Genomic DNA, 26,385 nt, shown 5'->3' with positions numbered 1-26,385 from the left:
AAGTTTCAGAATTAACGCTCAGTGTGCAATGAAAATAAATCTCCTATTTAAATCTAATTAAACCTTTCGTGCATAGTGATCACTTGGTTGTACGTGGATCAGTTTGTGATTATGTAAATTACACATCAGCCAACACAGGGGATTTTATGTTAGGCCTATTATTACAGTATTTCTATATTGTAGGCATGTTTTATAGGGTTCACATAATAATAAATAATGATAAATTACATCGAATTGTTTAATTGATTTTGTAATACTTCAGTTGATAACTTGAAAAATGTCTGTTTAAATGACCGTGTTTTATGTCACTCATGGTTTATCATGGTTAAACGTTGGATAAAGTAGGGGTTTCTTGTTTTGTTTATAGGTAACTGATAGCTACGTTTGGACTCGTCTCTATCATAGAACTGATAAAGATACATTTCACAATGCTGTGTGGACAGGGCCATATCATGCATGTTGAGTGTAGCACCTAGTAGGTCAAATAATCCACATTTGTTAAATTTTTCATGTTATGCATAACTTTTCTTTCACCCTATTTATTATCATTATACATGTGTCTATATTCCACTTATATAGGCTATATTAACTTGTTTATTATTGTGAGATTTTTCTGGCAGTAATGTTATCAGTTGTTTCGTAGTGAACAAACTCTTATTCAGATGTCTGTCTTAGACTGTATATACAATGAATTTCATAAAGCCTCTCCAAACAAATAAAGTAAACGAAACAAAGTCAGGCGGAACTATTGTCGCTCGTTCCGTGGTAACAGTCGGATTGTTTTGGTTGATGCACGCTTTCTTACGGAAGTCATCTTCAACCATGCTCAAAGTAAACACCATGGATAATTGTTTGATTTTTGTTTATTAAATAATCGGGGTTGACCTACAGTAGGACACGTGGGGTTTGGGACATTACAGTAATGAAACTAAAAGAGTTGGAGAGCTGCCTCCAGCAAGTGGACGCGTTTGAAGAACCGAAAATCCTTCTGGAGCAATACCCAACTAGTCCTCACATTGCAGGTGAGGGTGTGTGATTATAAGATAGCTTGTTAATTGTGCACGTCAGTAACTCTTTGCTTTTTCCCCTCCCTCCCTCAGCATGTATGCTTTATACGATCCAGAACACGTTTGATGACATTGAGGGGAAACTAGTGGCTGATCTGGGATGTGGCTGCGGAGTCCTCAGCATCGGGGCTGCGATGCTGGATGCAGGGTGAGAGCCATAGATAGTATATAAACGGGTGAGAGCACAGGGTTCCTACAGATCTAAAGGCAGAGGCGTCGAATTCATTCTTCTATAAAAGTCCTTCATCGGTATTCAAATGTATTTATTTTAAGTCGTTAAAATTCTAAGACATGACTAGAAGGATTTTGTAAAAAAAATGTAAAGGTAAAGACAATCTGACGCTGCATATTCAAACCTCAACATGGCATTTTATTTTAAATAATATATGAAGGCATCTCGCAGCATGGCATGATCTAGCCTCAACAGACATTAAGGCCTCTGACACATTACAGTCATTATTATTATTATTGGCTTTTTGTTTCTGTATTATGACTTATCTGAGAAAAAAAAGAAAAAAAATCCAAATTAGAAAAGCATGCGAAATGTCCATTAACCTTTAATATTATTTTTCTCTTCTTAAGTTTGTGCGTGGGCTTTGACATTGACAGCGACGCCCTTGACATATTCAGGAGAAATGCGGAGGAATTTGAGATTTCTAACGTGGATCTGGTCCAGTGTGACCTTTGTTCCCTAGGGGCAGAGGAATATGCCAAAAAGTTTGACACTGTAATAATGAATCCACCATTTGGGACGAAACACAACCAAGGTGAGCACACATTTAAAGGGATTTCTTAAAAAAAGCAATCCTAGCTTTTAGGCCAATCATGGGTTTGGATACAAACTATCTGGATCCTACAATCCCCGCAATGCATCACAACAGCATATTTGCGTCTTGTCTCCCCAACTCTTCACCCCCAAAATTGAACAGTCTTTTTTTGTTTAAATTGGAAACCATAAATAACTTTTGTAATTCTAAAGGGCCTATTTTCCTCATAATTTACACCACGTTCCGCTCATATGAAATGGATACTAACTTTAGAGCCTTCAGCCACACTTCATGCTTGTCCTTCAGTGTTTCATTTGAGTAAAAATACTTTACTTGATAATCTGGCACAGTGTCTGAGGCAACCATCTACATGTTTTCAATGAGGAATTTTGACATGAACTGTAGTGTATACATAAAGTCGGAAACCAGTAATCATGGTATCTCAATCTCACATGACAAGCTCTAGCTGAAGCCACATGATATACTGTATTTTCACAGGCTGAGTGGTGTGACGTGTATGTGACTTTCATGTGTAAAAATCAGTGAAGTACCCCTCTTCCTAAGTGTAGCACTAAAGAGTTACATGTAGTTTTACATTTGTTTTTGTTCTTTATTCAAGGCATGGACATGAAGTTCCTGCAGGCCGCTTTAACGATGGCACAGACAGCCGTGTATTCACTTCATAAAACATCAACACGAGAAGTAAGTTCAGTATCTATATCATTCATGTTTACAACACTGCTGTTGGAGCCCCGAGTCATCATAATGAAAAGGTTTAGTCTTTCATGTCTCTGATGACCATTAAAATAACATTGAACATGTTCTGTTAAAAGCCGTTATTAGTAAAATGGTGATCTGACATAGCTGTAGCCATGTTCTTTCAATGAAAAAGGTAAAAACCTTAGAAATAATTTCAAGTCACCTATGATCAAAAAGTGCTTTTTTTTCAACATAATGGGTCCCCAGTGTGACTTAACTCCCAAAGTATGAGAAAAAACCCTCTTTTTATCCACCTCCACCTTTCTGAAGAGCAGTGTTCAAAAACCTGTTAAATTTCTCTCCCCTCATGATGGGAAAAGGGGAGAAGCCAGGCCTCAAGATACCCCTGAATTTAATTGTGCATCCCAGACAAGTCAGATGTGGTAATTGTCCAGTTGAAATGGCTGATTCCCGACCTAAACACCTTCCAGCTGCACGGCGTTAAACCCTGTATGTGACGTCAGAAAACTGATTCTCCGTGAAGTCGGGGTAGATGGATATGCTCCGACTTATGAACGGCGTTCCAGTCACATTTTCCTAGTAGGAAGAACAAATACGACTTCCCAGTTGTCTGGAACACACCATGACTGGCAGGTAGATTCAGAGCAAATATGCTGTTTTGATGTGAACTGCCTCCCAACCTCATAGATCTTCTTCTTGAGGATGCTCCAAAGGTTCTCAATAGGGTTAAGGTCAGGGGAAGATGGGGGCCACACCATGAGGTTCTCTCCTTTTATGCCCATAGCAGCCAATGACAGATGTATTCTTTGCTGCATGAGATGGTGCATTGTCATGCATGAAGATGATTTTACTACGGAAGGCACGGTTCTTCTTTTTGTACCACGGAAGAAAGTGGTCAGTCAGAAACTCAACATACTTTGCAGAGGTCATTTTCACACCGTCAGGGACCCTAGAGGTGCCAACCAGCTCTCTCCCCATGATTCCGGCCCAAAACATTACTCCACCACCTCCTTGCTGACGTCGCAGGCTTGTTGGGACATGGTGGCCATTCACCAACCATCCACTACTCCATCCATCTGGACCATCTAAGGTTGCACGGCACTCATCTGTAAACAAGACTGTTTGAAAATTAGTCTTCATGTATTTCTGAGCCCACTGTAACCGTTTCTGCTTGTGAGCATTGTTTAGGGGTGGCCGAATAATAGGTTTATGCACAGCTGCAAACCTCTAGAGGATCCTACACCTTGAGGTTCGCGGGACTCCAGAGGCACCAGCGGCTTCAAATACCAGTCTGCTGCTCTGTAACGGCATTTTAGCAGCTGCTCTCTTTATCCGATGAATTTGTCTGGCAGAAATCTTCCTCATTGTGCCTTTATCTGCACGAACCCGTCGGTGCTCTGAATCAGCCACAAATCTCTTCACAGTACGATAATCACGCTTCAGTTTCTTTGAAATATCTTTTTTTTTTAAGATATTTTTTGGGCATTTTTATGCTTTTATTTGATAGTGCAGAGAGACAGAGGTGAAATGGGGCAGAGAGGGGAGTGACATGCAGAGAACGACCGCGGGTGGGAATCGAACCCGGGTCCGGCCCAGGAGGGGGACGCCTTCCCAACTGATCCAAAGGCGCCCCCACGTTTCTTTGAAATATCTATTGTTTTCATACCTTGTCCAAGGTATTGCACTATTTGACGCTTTTCGGCAGCAGAGATCCTTTTTCTTTCCCATAGTGCTTGAAACATGTGGCCTGCTTAATAATGTGGAACGTCCTTCTTAAGTAGATTTCCTTTGATTGGGATCACCTGACAAACTAATTATCACAGGTGTATGAGATTGATTTAAATGATCCAAGGTGCCCTGAGACAATGGTTGCGTTCCGAATCGCATACTTTCTACTATATAGTATGTAGAAAAAAGATTTAGGATGGTTAGAAGTACCTGGATGTCCTACTTCATGCGGCCAAGATTGTTAGTGTTGAAAACTGCATCCTATTTGGGCAATTCTGACCCACAATCCAGTGCGCACGTGAAGTGACGTCACATCAACGAAGCCTCCATATGAAAACAAACGAAGATGTGACGGATATGAAACCAAGAGGCAAGATCAAGGCGCAATGTTATGATATAAGAGAGTAAAGTATGTCCCAATAGTATGCCTACTGAATCCTAACTAGATTATTTTTATCGTCAGATGTAGTATGTAGAATAGAAAAAAGAAAGAGTATGCGATTCGGAATGCAACCAATATCATACATAAGTTTTATTGAAAAACAAAATTAAATGTTTGACACTTAAATCCAATTTGCATAATAATTTGGAACACTGTTTTTAGAAAGCAGAGCTTAAATAGACAAGCTCATTGTTTCATACAGAGGCTGAAAAGAGGAAATTCAGCAATGTTACTGAGAAATGATAAGTTATTTTGGACACTATTGTACACCATGGAAACCCAAATTACAATGTGGAACCTTTGACCCATCTCTGGTATGAAGATTACAATGCTTGACATGTTACCTTATCCGATTACAGCACATACAAAAGAAGGCTCATAGCTGGGGAGTGAAGATGGAAGTCCTAGCTGGTAAGAAGATTGCAATATATCTTCTCTAATTTAAAATACTTCAGCACTGACTTTTATCTCTTTGCAGAGCTAAGATACGACTTGCCAGCATCTTACAAGTTCCACAAAAAGAAATCGGTAAGATAAAATAGCATGTTGCACTACAGTCTTATGGAATACATGTTTACATGTTTTCCAGTTCAATTTATTAAGATGCACACACAAACTTAAACGGCTCTTGATTTATTTTTATAAATGTTTTATTTGCTATTCACATATGCAAACTTAAAAAATAGCAAATCAGATGTTCGCAACAAAAAACAATGGCACACTATTTCTAGATGTCACAGGTCTTACGAAACCAACTAATTGTCCAGGTGAAATTAAATTACTGTCAATGAGCAGATTTAGGTTGAATATGTTAAAATCGAAAAATAGATACACAAATCATAAGAGAGGCACAAACAGGGACTTAAAAGGCTGACAGCTGACGCCAAGCTTTGCAAATTCTTCTCTATAGGTTGACATCCAGGTGGACTTCATACGATTCTCCAAAGCCTGACGCTGGAATGGACTTAAGTTGCCTCTGCATTTTCACTGTTTATAATAAAGGTTTTCAAAAAGGAAATATTCTGGGTGTGATCCTGTGACTTAAGATCCATTTTCAGTTTTGGCAACCTTCGCTGCAGGTGCTAGATGGAGAGCAGAAACGATATGATTAACAATCGCAGTCATTTATGTTTGATGCTAAATCAAATTTTGAAGCCTGTAAAGATGCTGAACTTACCATCGCCATCATCATCACTGTCAAATTTCGTCTTTTTGCCCTTGTAGTGAGATCTGCTGTGATCTCTGCCACCTCTTCCTCTACCGCGTCCTCTTCCTCTGCCGCCTGATCTTCCTCGGCCACCTTTTAAAAACAGATAAATACAGTAAATAAACCATTGATGATCTACAAATAGTTTTTGATAAGCTGCTAGCTTCAATTGTTTTTACCTCTTCCTCCTCTGCCCTTGTTGAAGGATTCTTGTTGAGATTCGACTATCTTTTTCAGTTCTTCTTTCTCCTCGTCTCCCTCCAGCACCAGCCATGTCACGTTGTTGTTCTTGATTTTAAGTTCCCCGTCTTCCCCCTTCGCTTCTTTGGCCTTATCAAATGCTTCCTTTGCCTTCCCATCGAAAAGAAGGGTGCCCTATGTTGAAAGCAGGAATAGATTTTAACCACGACACATCTCTTTACCTTGCAAGACTGATTGGTTGGGAGTGTACTTACCTCTTTAGCTCCTCTCGTGAAATCAACCCACTTTATCTTCCCATGCCCAGAGAACAAATCATGAAAGTCCTCTCGAGAGACATCTTCAAGCTCGCCTGAAAACTTCAACAAGCAACCTGTCTGTTCATCCAAAAGCCGACCCTGAAACACATTGACAAATTATTATTAGTGTGATCGGGGCTTATCTCAGAGAGAGAACTCCAGCCTGTAAGCACTCATGGGGCTCTTACCATTTCTGTGTCTTCAGCATTTTTCTGCTGCTTATCTTTATCCCTGAAGAATATTGTAAGGAAAGGTTAGTAACTTGAATAAATATATTTTCAGGAGATAGGTATTGCTTGTGTACTCACTGTCTAGATTTTGCTTTTGACTCTGCTTTGAACAATTTTCTCTCCTCGGCTTTCTTTGCATGGTAGTCTTCTCTGAAAACAAAACAGCAACACCATTGTATCAGACAGAGATATTAGTTTCTTAGGGAAAACACATCATTGGTCCATTGTAAACCTTACATCAACAAGAAGTAGAACATACCTTCTTAACACAAGCATCTCGTTGTCTTTGAATGATTTTATGTCTGAGCGTTCTAGGAACTGCTTTGATCCCTCTTCTGTGTCGAAACAGATGAACACTGAACCCTGTTATGAAATTAATGGAGATTTAAAATATCTACCTAAATGCACTGGAAAAACAATTAGAATTGTTACATATAGTTTAAAAGATACCTTGAACTGCTTTTGCAGGTTTTTCCTCATCTGAATGTTTTCTATTTTGCCTTTCCCATTCAGCCACTCCTGGACCTCATCAAGGGTAGTTTCAAGAGGAAACCCTTTCTAGAGGAGAAATTATCATTGAACGTGTTATATTGTGTGAAAACAAGCACAGTATACTGAAGGCAAAGAACTAAATCTGAATATGCACAATGGAAAAAGCATTTATTTTAAGTTGGCACAAATACCGCAGCTTGCAGGAGAGACTTTTTTTGGAACATCTAGCTGAAATTATTGCATTCTAATACAACAGTTCTACACTAAATAATTTCATCATGAATGTTATAATGTTCTTAATCATGTTAAAATATTTAGATTCAACTAGAGGTTTCAGTGCTGATGAATTGTATTGCATGATACTGACATGTTTACGCTACATAACAAAACTACAAACAGCAGGATTTACTGCAGGATTGTTGTAGTAGACTACATTAGTTTAAACAAGGTGTACCTAATGATCTGGCAAATGTTATAATATAAGATAAATGTAAATAAGAATTCAAAATCAGTCTGAAAGCAATGAAACTCACGATGTACACAGATTTGTGTTTGAGAGCGTCTTTGTAGTCCTCATCCTGTTCGGGTAAGGGTTTGGCTGGAACCCTTCTGACTTTAGTCTTGTCTTCGCTGATTTCCAAGAGGCCAGTCTTTGACTTCTGGAGAGCTGCAACAATGACGCCTTCATCTGTAGTCAAAGTCTTCAGTCTGGGAAGAGAATACAGATGTTTCAACAAATACTCTGAACTCAAGGGAAGAGAAATTCAAGATCAGTCCTGCTGTAAGATTCACTTATGATTTACATTATCATTGTAGTGACAGTATAAAACTGACACACAGAAAGGCATGTAAAGTCTTCCTTTTAAATCAGGGTCTTTGAATGGTCTCACCAAGGCCAGATGATGTGCGTCACCACAATCTGCAGTTCTCTCTATATCGGCAGGGTTACATTTTTAAGAATATATTTTTTTAAATGACTGAATTACCACTACACTCATCTTTTAATTAAGTGCTGACTAACACCGACTTCTGTCTGAATGAACTTTTTTTGTTGTACTAAATAGGATGTCCTCTGAATCTACTAGCCCTATATGACCAGCTCTTAAATTCAGCTAAAATTACTTTAGCCTGTTTCTAATGTGTGCATACGGTGGCCAGATAGATAAGTGTTGCTGGTATCAAGTGCACTTCAGGTACAGGGTAGGGGCCGGTGCTATATTTGCCCTGGTAGTAATGAGTCATACACTGGTTCTTCAAACTGATTAGTCATTGCAGTCTTTCTCTTCTTGTCACACTTCAATCAGCAACATGAAAAAGCTCTCCATGTCACCATCTTCAGTAAACATTACTTTTAGTAGATTTTTGTCCCATCTTTCTTTCTCGTTAGTGAAGTTTCAACATCTGATTCAGTCCTGCCGTGCTAGTGAGACCCCAATAGTGATCAGTCTAACCAAATATTTCCTCAGCCGTCAGAAAAAAGCACACAGGTGCCTTTTAGATGTTTACAATCATTTGAAACGATTTTAGGAGGTAAACCCCACTTCCCCATCTCCTGCACAAGAAAGAAAGAGACAACTACAACCTCCAGAGGATGATAAAACATTGGCACTGAAGCAGAGACTGTCACATATCATCACACAGCTACATTTCCTATGTAAACAGGCTTAAATAACTGGATTCCTGTATTCAAATGTGAGGACTGTTCTAACAAAGAACAGTGTTTAATGAGGAATTTTTGGATGGACAAACATTGCTTGGTTTTGTCTTGTATGGGATGGTTAATGTATGCACAATATATATATATATTATATATAAATAAATGTAATCATTGGTAAAGACACACGTCTGAATTTGACTGCAAACGACTTAAGATAAAATAAAACGTAACAAACCTGTTGAATTTGAGCATCGTCTCCAACGTCACCCAGCCATCGTCGAGTTGCAGCTGTTCTTTGAGAAACTTGTCTCTCGGAAGATTGTGATCCCCAAAGTAATACTACAGGTGGGATTGAGAGACATTTTAGATGAAAAACATTAACTGAGTGGTTTGTGGTGTAGTGGTTAGAGTGTCACCCCCATGAGGCTCAGTCCTCGCAGCAGCCCGGGTTCATATCCGACCCTCGGTCAGTTCTCTGCATGTCATTCCCCTCTACACCCATGTCATCTCTGTTACTCTGCACCATAAATTAAGCATTGTAAATGCAGAGAATAAAAAGGACTTTCACAAAATGTACATTTCAAATCAGAATTACCTCTATTTGTCGTGCCACTTTCTGCTCAATTGGAGACATCTCTTGATTTTCTGCCATGATTCTTCTGTAAAGACATTAAGGAAAATATTTGTATTATTACAAAAAATGCTCTGACAACTCATTACATATTCATGTACATTTTAACATAGAAACATTTTGTTGAATAATAAAAAAAAAATCCTCAACAATTTATATATATGGGTTAGACAAGACTAGGGAATATCATTTTTCATCCAAAATCGATCCGCATAATCCAGAACAGTCACGAGTGATTTGAAAAAGCTGTCAGCTTGTCCTATACTGATTTATTTTTAATTGGTTAATTTTTAATAGGTTTAAGAGACAATCCTGGCAGGTATCAAGAGGAATTTGTCGAATTTCAAAACATTTTATATTTATAACAATCTATGGATAATTTAATGCAATCTCGATATTGTCAAGTAAAGATTGAAAGCACACTATCTTCAACTTCCTTTCACCTTTATTCAACTGTATTTTTTTTTTTTTTTTTTACATTTCTGCAAACTATCTGCATGGTCACATTTTTGTTTTGTTGAGATTTGAGTAACGAAGCCTTTTATATAAAATCATGTCAATCTGCTCTGAACAGCTGCAGCAGAGTGTTAATCAGTTATGTGTGAATTAGTCATTTATAAACAGTTTATTATCAAGAAAAAAAAGCCCAACAATCATTGGGCCGTAAGGCTATATGTCTCAAACAGCTTGGCCCAGTAAATAAAACCTTACCCATTTATAACCAACAAAATGTGTATATTTTGCGTGTAACTGACACGAACAGGAAACATTTCGTTAATGTCATGCTGTTGTTGCTGCTAGCTCGATAGCTAACCTGCTAGCTTATATTAGCTTACGTGCCGCAGCTAAACACCGGCCACGTTGTGTCCAAAACACTAAAACCCAACTCAGCCAACGTGTTGAGTCCAGACCTATGGTCCAGACTATAGACTGCATATAAAAAGTCCCAGGCACGTTGCCATGGCATGTTATATTTAGTGAGCCATGCATTACTTTCGTACGTAATGTTTAATTAGTCATAAACTCGAGCGTAACTCCATTCTAGCAAACGCGTGCTTTTCAAACGCTCCACGAGATATCAACCCAGTTCCTTTGTTAACCTACAGAACAACCCAAAGGAAGTATAAATACACCATAAAAGAGCTTAAACGCCGCGTTGAATCGTTAAACTTACGATACTTTGAGTTTTCGCTGTGCAGACGAAAAGTCCTCAATTCGTTTCTTGCACGTTGTGGGATTGCGTGCGTGCTACGGAGCGAGGCGAGGACCAAAAGTAGATCGCTCCGCGTTAAAGACGCCGAGCTTCAGCTCAGCTTCGGGGGGTCCACATGATAATAAAATAAAATATGGTTAGGTCACAGCGATACATGGGTCACAAATTTAACTGCAGGACGGTTATTTCACGGTTATTGTTTTCTACTTGTTTTATATAAATATTAAAAGCCCTAGATTCTTTGATAACGTATTATTTTCATATAGCCATGTGTTTCTTTCATATTGACTTCTTTACATACATACTTCTTTATATGGAACTAAAATCGTAAGGGTGGTCTTTTTTGGATACATTGTTTGAAGCATAGTCTATACTTCAGCAAGTAGTATACATGTTCATACTGATAAGTAAATGCTTTTGACTCTTGTTTTCCTTTTCTTTATTTTTCCCCTCTTTTTTGTCCTTTTTCTATCAACACTAAATCTATCTATGTTCATTTATGTTTATTAACACGCCTTTTTTTACATTTTATTTAAAACATATTTAATTTTAATTACGATTTCTAAATAATTTTTTTATTTTCTCTCTCTTGAAATTTGAAAATATTAGGTGAAGATAATGTAAATATGTATGGGTGTGTGATGGCGCCGCGCAAGCACATGTTGTATGAGAGTGACATATGCACTGACTTCAAGGCCCAGTCCACGTTTTTTTTTGTGTATTAGTTTTACTTTTTTTGTAGACACATTAGTTAACGCATGCAAATGTGTGAGCAAGCATTGTAAATGTTCATATATTTGTAAGCTTGTTTTACTTTATTTATTAAAATTTTATTTTTTTCTCCTTACATTTTTTTTTCTTACCTTTTAATTGTACTCCATTATGAATATTTTTCTTTTTTTGAAATATTTTTCCCTCTTTTCTATACACACAAAATATGTTTGTTTGTGGTTATGTCTTCAAAAACTGATAAATACAACAGTTTTTTTTAAATCACAAGGGTGGTGATTAATTGATCAAACAACAGTCTGGTGGTAAAGTTTATTTAAAAAATTTAAAAAATTTAAAATATTATTTGGCATGCCCTTGTAGTGCTTCAGTAGGCTAGTGTGAGTTGGATTTGAATAATGCTCAAATCATAATTTTTCTCTTTTCAGTCTGTTCTATCAAACAGAAAATACCATGAGGAAACTAAAATGCCACATAAGAATGCCCTGAGTTTTTCAAAGAAAAGCTTGTTCTTCATTTTAGGCTATTCACAGTTTGGTTAACGTATATCAATATAAAGGCAGTTATCCAGTGCAAAACATGGACTTACAAGACATCCTGTGAATAGTGCACCTGATACTGACAGAAGAATACTTTAACTAAATACTGTTCGTTTGCTTGATACAGAAATGGCAACAATCGTGATGATGAGTTTGACACTAAACACTGAAAACACAAACGCATCCATGTGATCTGGCCGGGCTGGGAAGAGTCCCCACAATCTCCCATGAGTCCAGCTGAGGGTCGTACTTCTCAATACTCTGCAGGTAGGTCCCTTTAGAGTTGGAGTAGCCCCCTGTTACATAAATACAGCCGTTTATTACCACGGCCCCACACTCCATCCTCCTCTCCTTCATCATTGATATCGTCCTCCACTCGTCTCGCTCTGAGTCGTAGCAGTCCGCGATGGTTGTCTGTCCGCCCACCAAATAAAGCTTGTTGCCCAGAGACACAGAGCACAGCCCGTATTCTGAAAAAAAAAACAAAAAAAAACAGGCGTTTAAATCAAAACACAGCATTCAGCATATTCCCAATCCTATCTCTTCTTTTTCTTTTTCTCATACCTGGATGGGGACTTATTGTTAGAATACTCCAATCATTGACATCCGGCCTGTAGACTTGGATTTTGTCATAGGTGCAGTTTCCTCTGTAGCCATAGTGACCTCCAGTCACATATATTTTGTCTCCCATTACACAAGCTGTGGCGTTTCCTACACCTTAAAAGAAAACAAAGGTTATAGGTATCACTTGACCAATCACTCACATCTATAATGTTAATGACTCAAACTTGCATTCATTGATTTCTTCGAAGCTGTAAACACTAACATACTATCATCACCCTATGCAGTTGATATAATACATTCTGCAGATCTGTTCATTTGGAGTTGTGTTTCTAGTCACATGGCAAATGTAAGTTAACTATTCAGAATAGACAACAGTTCTGTTTTGCTCTCCACCAACTACTGAGATAAGTATTCATTTGCTAGTATACCATGTGGTTTTAGCAGAGATTTTTTTCTAAACGTTCAAACTAGCTGCCAGTGCCTGGAAAAAAGGGTTGATGAAAGCATTTGACTACAACAATCCATCCAAGTAACAAAAGTAAAGCAGTTGGGTCATAATTCTCTGTCGGCCAAAACTTTAGTCATGTGATCAAGTGTCAATTTGACAATATTGTAGAGTGCAGCTTATAATTATGAGAAAAGTGAAAACATTCATTATTTATAACTCATTTCCAAATTCCATGTGTGGTTTTCAGCTGTATCTAGGTTAAGGAAATTCAGTTTTTATGACAACTGAACAGTAGGCCTAGCCATCACAGCTGAACAAACTCCAATCTTCTAATAATGGACCTAAGATGTTGCTGAAAGCTAAGAAAGATGACTAAAGTGGAGGTCAAGAATGTACCTTTAAGCTAAATTATGTTATTTGGTGTTCATAATAAACTGATTGAAATCAAACCATAGGCTTCATGAATGAACATTGATTTTCAATCAGAAATCAACAGCTAACATAAAATATACAGTACTGTATATTCATCGGAAAGACAACAATGTATTGAGGTCCATTCTTGAACTTGGCAAACAATCTTTCTACCATTTAGAAAATATTCAGGAGTTTCTGTCACATCAACCGGATCTTCATCAGCAGATTGACACCTTTGAATGTACTTTGAATGAAACTCAGCTTTAAGCCAACATGAACAGGAATTCCTTTAAGTTCTCAGATCAGAAGAAAATGGTCTTTGGACATCAGCTATGCCATCAAAACTATAGGCAAACCCCATCTGCTGATGAAGATCATGTGACATGATCCAACTAATCATCTAATCAACTAACCCTGTGGTTAGATTGTTTCCTCAACATTAGTTCATTCTGTCTTCATCCCTGCAGTTCATCAATCTATAGCCTATGGCAAATATCACTTCATATTTTGCTGTTTTGATGTACCTTGGACCATTTTCGCCACAGGGGACCATTTTTTTTTCAAAGGATCATAACACTCTGTCTCGTGCTCTGGAGCTCCTCCTCTGTAGCCTCCGATGGCGTAAATACAGCCATGCAAGGCCACAGAGCAATGGTAGTATCTAGCTGTGATCATGGGGCAGCCCTCGGTCCATTCATCATAGTCACAGTTATAAACAGAAACCGTGTCCAGGGCCTCAACAGTATTTGTCCTGTAACCGCCAGTCACGTAGATATTGGCTCCTAGTAAACTGACGCTGTAGCTCTCCACTGCGTGGTCCGGCATGTCTTTCCCTTGCACCCAGGTGTTGCTGGTTGGATCCCATATGTGAACTTCACATAGAGCGTGCCAGTAGTATCCACCTACGACATACATACTGGAAGACATCTTTCTGCTTGTGGACACCTCCTTGCCGCTGGACCTCAAAGCCTGAACGATCATAGACTTAAATTTCCCTTCGTTGTTCAGCAAGCATCGTCTGTGCACCTCAACAGTGGCCTTCAAATAAACCTCATCCAGATCCAGCTGGATGGAGCGCAGCAGGTCTGCGGCACGGTGAACACGGTTATCCAAGTCGTGGGTTACCCATTTGGCTACAGCATCTAGCAACGTTTCGTCCCGGTGCAAGGTGAGGTCCTGGTCTGCCAGCACTGAGGCCATCCTCTCATGGTCCAGCTCCAGGAACTCCTCTTGCAGAATGAGATCTGGGAACCTGCTCAGCGTGACTCTGCGGGCCTCCCTCTCCAGGTCTGGACACAGGTGCCGCTGAGCGAAAGCGTGCATCCCCAGGCAGTTGTCCACATCCAAGAGGCGAATTAGGAACTCCTCACAAGCTCCTTTGACCGAGAGGAACTGGAGGAGGTCTGCGGCCTCCAGCAGGCTCTGCACGTTGCACTTGGTGATGTGCACCTGGGCCGTGTACACGTAGTTGAGCAGAGCACCCAGCACAACACTGTCCACCCCGCTCAGTTTGATGAGGCTGTTGGACCTCTCCCTCATGTCAGCAGTGAACATGACTTTGAAGTAGGAGCTGCGGGCCGCCAGCAACGCCTTGTGGCAGTGGAACACCTGTCCGGACTCTCCACATTGTAAGGCAATGTCGGTAAAGAGGCCGCTTATGTAGAAATGCCTGAGTGCACCCAGGAGCTCTGCTGAATGGTCACCATCACAGAAGTCGTGTGTGTAGATTTCATCTGGCTGATGATGTGACATGGTACCTGGATAGTGGATACATGAGGTAGAATACATGAGAAAGAATTGAAGGCCTATATAGAAGGCTTTATCTGCTTTATCTGCCTGTCCCTGGTGGGACAGGCAGATAAGCAAAGCTGTCACACGTAGCCTATGATTGATGGTGGTATAACAATGCAAAAATTCCTTTATTTAATATTTGAATCACAAACAGGTGACATTAAAATCGTATAAGCTTACCTCAGTCTCATCCTATTTTCATGAATGAATCGCGTTGTTCTCAGCCATTCGACAGTGTCCGCGCTCTGGACGCTCAACAAAACACATGAATCTCAATTTAGCTCCTGCGGGACGGTCGCAGGGCAAGCTCTATCCTATTTTGGTATTTGTGCGCAGTGGCCATCCCCCCCAACTCCCATCCCCGCCCCTCCTCTCAAACAGCACGCTCAATATCTCCACCGACGGGTCCTTGACAAAAACAAACCAAGCAACCATGGAGAGGAATCACCCAGCACCGCTATTATTTTTTTTCTCCACAGGAACCTAAATATAGCCCCCAACCACGGTCTCGTGACGCGCTAACGGACGGCGCATTAGTGTAGGCTACCCAACAGGCGGAGAAGCATCACTAGAATACAAATCTTATACAAATGAGTCAACGCAGCACAACAAGAAGCACTCTTATACCCTATTCATGTTTCCCGTCCCCCGCACCTCTCCCCCCACACACACACAATTCATGCTGTTGCCATGGCATTTTGAACCAAATTCGAGAGTGCATGGTCAAGGCTTTACCTAATCCTTACACGGATTAACCTAACAGCACAGGGCACAATATTCATTCCAGCACAAGATCCCAGAGAAAGTGTACTCAAGAGTTGGTTTGTAGATATTACAGAAAATGTTAGTTACTTTAAAATAAATGTAAGCGCACTGTTCAAATCTTTGAATAGCCTACATTTCAATTATTGAGTCACACAGTAAAAATTGGTAGGCTAAGTGGAATCGATAAGATGAATTCAAATGTCAAGTACACTCACATCAGAGAACGGCCCATTTCAGAGAGGGTTCTTTAGAACACAGTGGCCTACTTTACAAATTGTTGGTGGTCTGTGTTGCATTAAGTGTTTGTGCTTCATGTTGTTAGGTAGATGTATCAAATTTTAGGAGCGTGTTTTGTAAGAATAACATGCACAGTGATTTACAGTTGATAACACTGAGAAACTATGCACCTCTGCACATCACTAACTACTGTTAACTACTGCAATTAAAATGATTAATACAAAAAGGTAATTATAGTGGCGTTTTTAAACATTGCAATGTAGGATTGCTGTGCTATTGTGTTGACGAAGTTCACTGAATTAAAAACCCTCTACATCAAAAAGATCTTGTTTCTTTGTAAGTACTTTATTTTACATCTCTGCTGCAAAAAGCTCAAACAAAACACTGAACAGCACATGGCACTTAAACATTTCATGTAGTTGTTTTACTTCAACAAAGTGCACGAATGTTATCAAAATGTAAGTGTTCAACTTCTAAACCAAGTTGTTAATTGTAAACAATGAGACTGAGGGGGATGATTTACGTTAAGACACTCCTCTTGAGGAAATTGAGATTTTAGCGTTTTTTCCTCTGCGGTCGTCTAAATGCTGATCTGCCCCACATCCTTCACCAGTGGCTTCAAGGCACTGAGGTCCTTCAGGAGAGAGGACAAACCCACACAATACCACACGTCCCCGCTGCGGTCTGCGGGGGCGCTGAAAGACTCGATCTCCACTCCCTCTGTGGCCAGCAGTCCTACGCGGAGAACAATCGAAGAGAGAAAATAGGGTTGATTTTAAAAGATGACAGAATGACAACTCTCATCTGAATGAAAATTCAAAATAAATAGCCTAACCACTCCAACCATAAGGACCACCTGAATCTTCCCTTGAGTTGCTTAATTTCCCTAAGTTGGATACATTTGGTCTCTTGATTCATAGGCTATATATACAGTGGCTTGAAAAAGTATTCATACCCCTTGAACTTTTCCGCATTTTGTCACGTAACAACCACACACGTACATTTATTTTATTGGGATTTCATGTGACAGACCAACACAAAGTGGCGCATAATTGTGAAGTGGAATGAAAATGAAACATGGTTTTAATTTTTTTTTATAAATAAAAAACTGAAAAATGTGACGTGCAAAAGTATTCAGCCCCCAATAATAGTCAATATGTTGTAGAACCATCTCTCGCTGCAATTACAGCTCCAAGTCTATTTGAGTATGTCTCTACCAGCTTTGTACATCTACATACTGACATTTTTGCCCATTCTTCTTTGCAAAATAGCTCGAGCTTCAGATTCTGCGTCAGATTGGATGGAAAGCGCCTGTGAACAGCAATTTTCAAGTCTTTCCAGATATTCTCAATTGTATTTAGGTCTGGACTTTGACTGGGCCATTCTAACACATGACTATGCTTTTATCTAAACCATTCCATTGTAGATATGGCTGTATGTTTAGGGTAGTTGTCCTGCTGTAAGGTGAACTTTCACCCCACTCTCAAGTCAGTTGCAGACTCTAACAGGTTTTCTGCCCTGTATTTGGCTCCATCCATCTTCCCATCAACTCTAACCAGTTCCCCCTTCCCTGCTGAAGAACAGGACCCCCACAGCATGATGCTGCCACCACCATGTTTCACGGTGGGGATGGTGTGTATAGGGTGATGTGCAGTGTGAGTTTTCCACCACACATTGCATTTTGCATTATGGCCAAAAACTTCAATTTTGGTCTCATCTGACCTGAGCACCTTCCTCCAACCCTTGCCACAAACCATTCGGGGGACGCAGCATATGCAGATAAGACCAAACTTGAAGTTTCTGGCCTAAATGCAATGTGTGGCGGAAAACTCACACTGCACAACACCCTGAAAACACCATCCCTGCCGTGAAACATGGTGGTGGCAGCATCATGCTGTGGGGGTCCTGTTCTTTAGCAGGGACAGGGTAACAGGTCAGAGTTGATGGGAAGATGGATTGAGCCAAATACAGGGCAGAAAAACCTGTTAGAGTCTGCAAAAGACTTGAGACTGGGTGGAGGTTCACCTTCAATGAGGACAGCTACCCTAAACATACAGCCATATCTACAATGGAATGGTTTAGATCAAAGCATAGTCATGTGTTAGAATGGCCCAGTCAAAGTCCAGACCTAAATACAATTGAGAATATCTGGAAAGACTTGAAAATTGCTGTTCACAGACACTCTGCATCCAATCTGACACTGAATCTGAAGCTCGAGCTATTTTGCAAAGACGAACGGGCAAAAATGTCAGTCTGTAGATGTACAAAGCTGGTAGAGACGTACCCAGATAGACTTGGAGCTGTAATTGCAGCGATAGGTGGTTCCACAACGTATTTACTCAGGGGGGCTGAATACTTTTGCAAGCCACATTTTTCAATTTTTTATATTTAATTTTCATTCCACTTCACAATTATGCGCCACTTTGTGTTGGTCTATCACATGAAATCCCAATAAAATAAATGTACGTGTGTGGTTGTGACGTGACAAAATGTGGAAAAGTTCAAGGGGTATGAATACTTTTTCTGTAAATCTACAGGAATAATTTGTTTTTAATTATTAATGTATACAAAAAAGAAACAGTCTAATATATTTCCAGCATAAGGACAATTATGACATTTATGCATATTACACACATGTACAGGTTTTATCTGCATATGCATATTATATCTCACTTATCTAGAGCTATTCTTTCTCTGGCCACTGATGTTGACAAATATAGATACCTCACAGGAGTGATTATTATAGTCCCATTATTTTCTTTTTTGTACAGCACATACCAGTACATATTGTGATCATTCAAGAGTCAATTTTCCGAAAAATGGCTCAGGAAAAAAATATTCTGGGTGTACAGATGATCAGATAATAGGAACGGTTGAATGTTGATGCATGATTATAATTTTGGTTTCTTCAGTATGACAGAGCATGTATTTTGATACATGTGAATTTAGTAGATTTGAAAATAATTAGGATTATAATTGAATTAATTCTTGATACACTGTATGTTGGTTCTTATACCTCAAATGTCTCATATTTTACATTAATATTTTACATAACTGAAACCCTGTTTTAGTTGACATTTACATCAGTTATGGCCCTATTTCTAACTAGTGATAGAGGACTGCTTTTCCCCTAAACATTACGGGACAACTGCATCAAGTTTTTCTTACCAACCACCGAGGAGAGGAGCTGAGGATTTGCAGTGGCCTTGAAGAAGAGCAGATTTCCAGTGAGAGAGACGGGCTGTCTGAACACGCTGTCACTCAGCTCCAGCAGGACCGGCATGCCGCCTTGAACCGATCCCCTGGCTTTGTAGCTGCAGCCCTTGGCAGTGATCTCCACCTTACACACTCCAGCCCCGTCAGACGCTAAGTGCTTCTGGCTTACCTGTAGAGTCGTACACACATTTAGAAAGATTAGAAAAAGGAACAAAAGACAAGACTAGATACCGTCATGTGCAAGGAGTTGATGTTGTACCATGAGTCCAGACTCCTTGGCAAGGTTCAGTACGTTGACAAGGTTCGGGCAGCAGCCAGATCCCTTATTCAGCAGTCCAACCAGGACCGAGGAAGTCATATAACCAGTGGAGGACTTCATGCCATCCCCTGGTTTGAGGAAAACCGAACATAGTGTTAAATTCCACTACTAGCTTATTGTGATTTAGGGAACTTAAAAAAAAGGTGGAGTCAGTGATTCTGGAGAATGCTTGTTGTCAAAATAACTTTGTCAAAATCAGTGAATATCTCCTCACAAACAATTCTGGTGTGTAAACAAAGGGTATGAAAACAATGAGGAGAAATTCACTGATTCTGACGACAAGCATTCTCCAGAAACACTGAAACCAACTTTAACTGCAGAAAATGCATCTTCATAAATTACTACAATAGCTTATATACAACTGCCTGGCTTCTATGAAATGCAGTTTTACAATCATACCACAAGAGGGCGGCAATGTTACATTATCTTCCTATGATAAAACCCTCACTCCCTGTATTCAAGCCAGGGTGTGACCACAAACTGGTTAGACCAGGGTATGTTACCTTGAGTAGTGATTTGGACATGACTCAGCTGTTTGGTAGAGGATCCGGCACATGACTGCAGAATACCTCCGACTGCTTCTCCGAGTTTGATTAATTGGTGAGATTCCTGGGAGAACGTGCTGGCCAAAACCTGTGCATTTACCTGAGGGGGGAAAAAAAGGAGATGACATGGCTACAAAAAATTCTTCTGTCAACTGAATGTGATCACAAGTTTTTAAAACAGATGCTCCACATTTCACCATCTCTGGGTGACTCACGATCATTTGAATGGAGGGCCAAGGCTCGATTCCCGATTCTTTGTGTCAAATTAAGCTTTTTCTTCATTCAGAACAAGCAAAACCTTATCTAACCACAAGGTCAAATTTAGTGGTCAAACTTTTTGATCATACCATTATTGTAACATTACAATCTTGGAAGATAAAGTAAAGGTTCTTTCACCAAATGCTACTTCCAAGGGCAAGAATTTACTTTCAGTCAAACTCAAGCCAACATGGATGAGATATCCTTGGTCAACAAGCAGATGTTGATGTCAGAATGCCTCAATTGTGGCATTATTCCCAAAAGTGTGATCTGAAAAGATAATCAACTCCAAAGAGAACTAGGGAGTTTTTGATACTTTCCAATGTTGTCAAGAGAGACAGCTCTACCATTAACTCATCCATAAGTGCATCTGTTAGTTCAGGAACTGAAATATCTTAGTGAGTCCATGACCAAATGCCACCACAGGGACAGTTTGGCTGGTCAGTATAAAATTTGACTATAAAAGTATAGGCCTTTTTACAAGAAAGATTAGACTTTCCAAAAGGTCTCCAAATTGTTGTTTGAAACTACTGCATGTATAAAATATTCCAAAATGCTAAATTTAGTAAGCTTAATTTATTTCTATGGAGATGGACTGAGTTGCAAATACATAAAGGGGTCTAATGAAAGATGCCATCCATTGGAAGTGTAGGATCAATAGAAACTCGAGGCTAGAATAGTTATACGCAGCCTAACTCATTTCTTTCGTGCACTCCCCCCCCCCAAAAAAAAACATTATGGAAGTGCAGTGCTACATAATACAGTGTTTTAACATGTTTTGCAACAAAAACTTAAGCATCAGTAAGTAATTTGTTTAAGAAAGGTATAAGCACAGTGACACTGTGTATAACTTACTGCTCCAACCAACTTCTTGCCCTTCACCATGTCCACAATCTGCAGAGCTATGTCCTCCCCACAGCGAGCCTGAGCCTCCTTGGTGCTGGCTCCCAGGTGAGGACAGCTGATGGCGTTAGGATGGTCGATCAATGCGCGCTCCTGAGGAGGCTCCTGCAGACCAACATAAACACAATCAGTTGTAGTGACGTTTACATTAAGTTATCATTTCCACAATGAGGTTGTCTGTGTGTGGTGTCACGCTCCAAAATAATCTTGCCTCGACAAAGACGTCAAGCCCGGCTCCTCCACACTGTCCGGACTCCAGCGCTCTGAGCAGAGCAGCCTCATCGATGATGCCCCCTCGTGCACAGTTCACAACCTTCACTCCTTTCTTGCATTTAGCAAACGATTCATCATTAAGCAGACCTTGGGGAAAAAATTAAAACAAATTAAATTAAGAAATTCAAAAATTATTTTGATCAGCACATAATTATTGGTCAGAATCTCAGTAAAACTGACCGACAGTAGAGGGCATGAGGGGAGTGTGCACTGTGATATAGTCACACTGGGGCCAAAGCTGCTCCAGAGACATCTGCTCCACCCCCCAGGTAGCGGTCACCTCAACAGGAGTGATCGGATCGTAGCCGATAGTCTGAGGACAGACAGAAGAGAGAGAGAGAATATTTAAATGGTTTGTTTCATCTCAGTATTGGAGTGCCATTAAACCTCTGTGTCATGTGGTTTCTCTTAAACCTTACCCTCATGCCAAATGATTGCATCCTGGAGGCCACTTCCTTTCCTATTCTGCCGAGTCCAACTATCCCCAGGACCTTGCCATACAGCTCTGCGCCCATGAACTGTAAGAATTAGAAAACAAAACAATGACCCCCAGTCTACCGAATGCCAAACTGCATATAGCCGTCGCATCTGATTAGTGACAACGGGCTGGACAATGGAGCCGACCACGCAGCAGTAAATCGCCATGTGTGCCAACTGCAAACACGGCCGTTCAAACAGCAGACAGTGGAGGAGAAGGTGGACAGAGGGGTGGAGGGGTGACAGCTGGGTGACAAACTAAAAACTCTCACCTTTTTGCGATCCCATTTGCCCTGTTTCATGGACATTGCAGCTTGAGGCACGTGTCTGAAAACGGAAGGGCATAATACAAATAAATGGCATGTCTTTGAACAGAGTCTGGGCATGTTGACAATTTCCCATAAGGACATGTCTCATCTTGCCTTGAGAGGCTCATCACCAGGGCACACGTCAGCTCGGCCGCGCTGATCGTATTGCCGCTTGGAGTACTGGAGAAAACAAAAACAGAATGCAGTCAATGTATGGCACGTTGTTTTTAAACCAAAATGTGTTTAAACAGGACTGGAGGCTCACTTCATGACGATGATGCCCTTCTTGGTGGCAGCATCAACGTCCACGTTGTCCACCCCTGTCCCAGCTCTGCCGATGATTTTCAAGTTGGTAGCAGCATCGATGACATCGGCCGTAACCTTGGTTGCTGATCTGACCACAAGGCCATCATAGTCCTGGTACGGTGGGAAAGGTACACGGTTGAGGTCCACTTTAAGTAATCACTAATGAAGGTCATATTAAGTTACTTTTCAGTAAGACGATAAATATACTCATAACATGCAGTAAAACAAAACTGTCAGACACAAAGTTAGCCTACCCGTCAATATGACTTCATGGTTACTCTTCTCGGGTTAATTATAAAAGAAGAGTGGACGTGAACTGGCAAGAACTAAAAAGGGTCCTGTAGTTCTATGTATATTTGTATATTGGTCTAGACAGAAATTAATCGAGATGTGAGACAGCAAACATTTGGCATTTAGAAAAACAACCGTGTCCTTTGAGAGACTAATAGCAACCAGGGATCTGTGGGCACAGCTCTCTTTGGCCTTACAGTGGTGTAGAACAGCCTTGAATATGGGTTGAATGAGTAGGAAATACATTGTTTCTAAATCCGACACTAAAAGGAAAAAATATGTTTATTTTCCGAGCACACTGCACAGCCACTGCATGAAGCAGATATAGCCTACTATAGTATCAGACAACAAGCTGCCTGTTTCTCTGTCTGTCTGCTGCATGTGTTCGCTCAGAGAAAGTGATGGGAGCACCAGCAAAGTCTGGGCTGAATTGCATCAGCTTCCTAAGGGGGGCGGTACTCAAGGGAGGCGGTACGATACACTTCATTCAGTTGTCACACTCGCACATCATCCAGGCAGAAAAACGTGCCAGGCTACAGGGGAAAGCCCGAAAAACAAAGTGCATTTTACTTTGTGTGCAAAAAAAATATATAAAGAAAAACACACACCTAAGTGCTATGTTGTGTTTTTTGTGTTGCTTTTTGTCGTTTGAGATTAGACCAAGTGTTGGCTATCCTCCTTCAAAGCGCACGATGCTTTCTAAATGATGCTGGCTAATGTGACAACTTTTTTAACTGACTAAAAAACGAATGCTTGCTGCGTCAGAAAATAACACACATGGCTACAGACATGTGATAGCAACTTTTGTAACCTCACCTTGATCTCTGCGATTAATTCATCCTTCTTCATGTTCTGCTTCTCCGTGACTCGGATGCCATTTTCCTCCAGGATCGCCTTGCAGCGGGGGTCTACGCTCTCACTAATTAAAACAGTCTTGATGGAGATAGGGGCCATCTTGTGGTGGTGGTGGTGGTGGAGGAGGAGGGAGGTAGGTGGCTCAGTCGAGGTTGCTGTGTGTTGGGCAACTAGCAGTGGGCCGGAATCGCGTATGCTTCTGTAGAGAGGGAAGCTCTTTTTTTTCTTCCTCTGCTAGTTTTTTAATGGTTGTCTCGGATTAAAGACGGCCCCCTTTCAGAGTAAACCCCGCCTCTGGTGCATCTGATGCTCTGACGTAACCTCCATGGATGCAACCACACACGGAGGAGGCAATCCGGACTGAAACTTTTGTCTATCTATTCAGCAACGCACGCGCACACACGTAGACTGCATTGTAGCAAGATTGTGTGCAGATTTAACCTGCATGATATGAGACTATTTGTGATTTAGAGTGTGTTCTTTGGTTTTGTTCATATGGCGTTATAATGCATGTCATAGCCTATATTTAGGCTAAAGAAACGTTTTACATTCACAATGTAAAATAGAAAGAAATTTAACTAGACAATAACCTCAAGAGGGGAAACAAACAATACAGCTATTAAAAAATTGACAAAAAAGGCAGTTCTCCCATATGAACGTTTTCACACACGAAGATAAGGGGGCCACTATAACTAGCAACATGACTGTTTACAGAGCCTATGGCTGTGTATCAATACTGGATTCTCAGCACGGACAGGCAGCGGATTGGGAGGAGATATTCACTAATTTTGACCAAAAAGGACTTTGACAACAAACATTCAGCATCGCGGACTCTATACCTTTAATGTGTTCTTTTATTGTTGTATTTTGAGAAATAACTAGACTTACAGCCTATAACAAGGCTAATTAGAAGTAATACAGCCCACAAGTCCTATATTCAAAATCCTTGTAAACTAGAAGTAGGGTACCATCAACACAATGTTGTTGATATCTTCCCTCCTTTAGCAGCAGATCAGGTCAGGAGGAGAGCATTTCTTGAGTCTTATTTAACAGACACTGTGCATCACCTGACTCATTATGCTGCACATGACAGCCCCCTTAATCTAAGCATTAGCTCAGTCACCCATCTATATCAGCTTCTAACACTAGATTTGAAAGCGTATGTAGTTTGGTTGTACATACATAATCTATATGAATGTCCTTACTGTGAATCAGTCGGCTGTGAGGGGCAGTTTCCCCTCCACCATTATATAACCTGCAAGCGGGCCCCATTAACTCCACATTCTTGCCAGTCTCATGTGATGTGTGTGCACATGTGCTGTAATAGAACCTGGCTCAGAACTCATTCAGGAATCAGCAACAAAAAAGCACAATACTTAAAATAATGAAGGTTGAAAAGACTAAAATTTGACAGTCTTTAAAATACGGTCAAGCCAGATCTCAATGAATTTAGCTTATGATGTCAATACTTTCGTGGTGCACATGCACTGTCACATTGAGCTCAAATTAGCACATATTTCATTTAACACAGTAAGAATGGAGGCTTACTATTGTTTATGCCATTCTTTACACAATCAATCCTCAAACTGGAGGTTAGTCCAGTAGCCTATTATGGGCCAGCTTAATAACATTTAGGCCTTTTACACAGCAAACGTTTTGACTTTTCATAGTTTAGCAGAAGAACTAACATAATGATAAACGTTCTATTCAAGTGTCCCAGTCAGCCCTGAGAGTTTGCCTGTGAGCAAGCATGCACAATACCAAGACCCTGAAACTGAAGCAGCTAAATGGAATTCAGCTAGTACCCAGGGGGCAAAACCCTCTTTTTTTGGAAAACAGACATGGGCTGTTGTAAAAGGTTGTTCACCAGAAATGATATCTAAGACCTTCAAGGATCACAACCTGGGTGGACAACCTGGTCAACTATCTGCTGGAAAGCTACATGGGGCCAAAATAGAAAATCGGAACCATGGTTTAATGCGAGGGTAGTCTCGCAAAGCCAGACCAAACTACAGCAAGTAGTATGGTCTGGAAGCACTCCGTTTAGAGCCGTCTATTCGGGGGGAAACTGGGCTGGCCTGTTTTTATTTCTTTAAACCAATCACAATCATCTACGGCGGGGCTAACCCCGGGAAGCAGCCAATGGAGGCGTAGCGTTGTTTGCCGACGCCAGCGCTTAATAGACGCTGGCTGAAGTGGTCAAGCCAGACATGGGCTGTTGTAAAAGGTTGTTCACCAGAAATGATATCTAAGACCTTCAAGGATCACAACCTGGGTGGACAACCTGGTCAACTATCTGCTGGAAAGCTACATGGGGCCAAAATAGAAAATCGGAACCATGGTTTAATGCGAGGGTAAAACTTTTTTTTTTTTAACTTATAGATATCATCTTGAAATTTTGCCAGTTGATTACTGGCATTAAGAGAATGATTTTTTGGAATTGAAGTTTTTTTCAAAAATGTTTGAATATATATGCAAATTTGGCATATTTCACAA

General features: G+C 40.4%; 4 protein-coding genes across 4 annotated transcripts; 1 reads left to right on the top strand and 3 right to left on the bottom strand.

The window, feature by feature from the left end:
- The first annotated feature begins 800 nt into the window (after window positions 1–800).
- Window positions 801–5,720, top strand: mettl5 (methyltransferase 5, N6-adenosine). Its single transcript, XM_080038356.1, has 7 exons — window positions 801–1,022; window positions 1,101–1,215; window positions 1,650–1,834; window positions 2,454–2,536; window positions 5,084–5,135; window positions 5,203–5,252; window positions 5,635–5,720. The coding sequence occupies exons 1-7, from the start codon at window positions 923–925 to the stop codon at window positions 5,674–5,676; spliced, it is 627 nt and encodes a 208-aa protein (XP_079894482.1). The 5' UTR covers window positions 801–922; the 3' UTR covers window positions 5,677–5,720.
- On the bottom strand, window positions 5,299–10,701 carry ssb (small RNA binding exonuclease protection factor La). The gene is made up of 12 exons (XM_080038351.1): window positions 10,613–10,701; window positions 9,403–9,466; window positions 9,043–9,146; window positions 7,684–7,858; window positions 7,109–7,216; window positions 6,918–7,021; window positions 6,737–6,808; window positions 6,617–6,659; window positions 6,387–6,527; window positions 6,111–6,306; window positions 5,902–6,024; window positions 5,299–5,806 (listed from the first exon to the last, which is right to left on the bottom strand). The coding sequence occupies exons 2-12, from the start codon at window positions 9,457–9,459 to the stop codon at window positions 5,766–5,768; spliced, it is 1,164 nt and encodes a 387-aa protein (XP_079894477.1). The 5' UTR covers window positions 9,460–9,466; window positions 10,613–10,701; the 3' UTR covers window positions 5,299–5,765.
- A 1,290-nt stretch (window positions 10,702–11,991) lies between these two features.
- On the bottom strand, window positions 11,992–15,097 carry klhl23 (kelch-like family member 23; the record flags this gene model as incomplete). The annotated part of the gene is made up of 3 exons (XM_080038346.1): window positions 11,992–12,389; window positions 12,484–12,636; window positions 13,870–15,097. 3 exons carry the CDS (start codon window positions 15,095–15,097, stop codon window positions 12,079–12,081), a joined length of 1,692 nt encoding a protein of 563 aa, XP_079894472.1. The 3' UTR covers window positions 11,992–12,078.
- A 1,373-nt stretch (window positions 15,098–16,470) lies between these two features.
- Window positions 16,471–24,075, bottom strand: phgdh (phosphoglycerate dehydrogenase). Its single transcript, XM_080038347.1, has 12 exons — window positions 23,851–24,075; window positions 22,703–22,854; window positions 22,552–22,617; window positions 22,402–22,456; window positions 22,072–22,170; window positions 21,833–21,965; window positions 21,591–21,739; window positions 21,332–21,484; window positions 20,177–20,318; window positions 19,614–19,741; window positions 19,307–19,523; window positions 16,471–16,873 (listed from the first exon to the last, which is right to left on the bottom strand). Exons 1-12 carry the CDS (start codon window positions 23,986–23,988, stop codon window positions 16,719–16,721), a joined length of 1,587 nt encoding a protein of 528 aa, XP_079894473.1. The 5' UTR covers window positions 23,989–24,075; the 3' UTR covers window positions 16,471–16,718.
- Between the last annotated feature and the right edge of the window lie 2,310 nt (window positions 24,076–26,385).

Source organism: Ammodytes marinus, assembly GCF_949987685.1.
Source record: "Ammodytes marinus genome assembly, chromosome: 12".
In the NCBI taxonomy this organism is placed as follows: Eukaryota; Metazoa; Chordata; class Actinopteri; order Uranoscopiformes; family Ammodytidae; genus Ammodytes; species Ammodytes marinus.
Note: the sequence above shows the minus strand (reverse complement) of the source record. Positions and strands in the feature narration are given on the sequence as shown.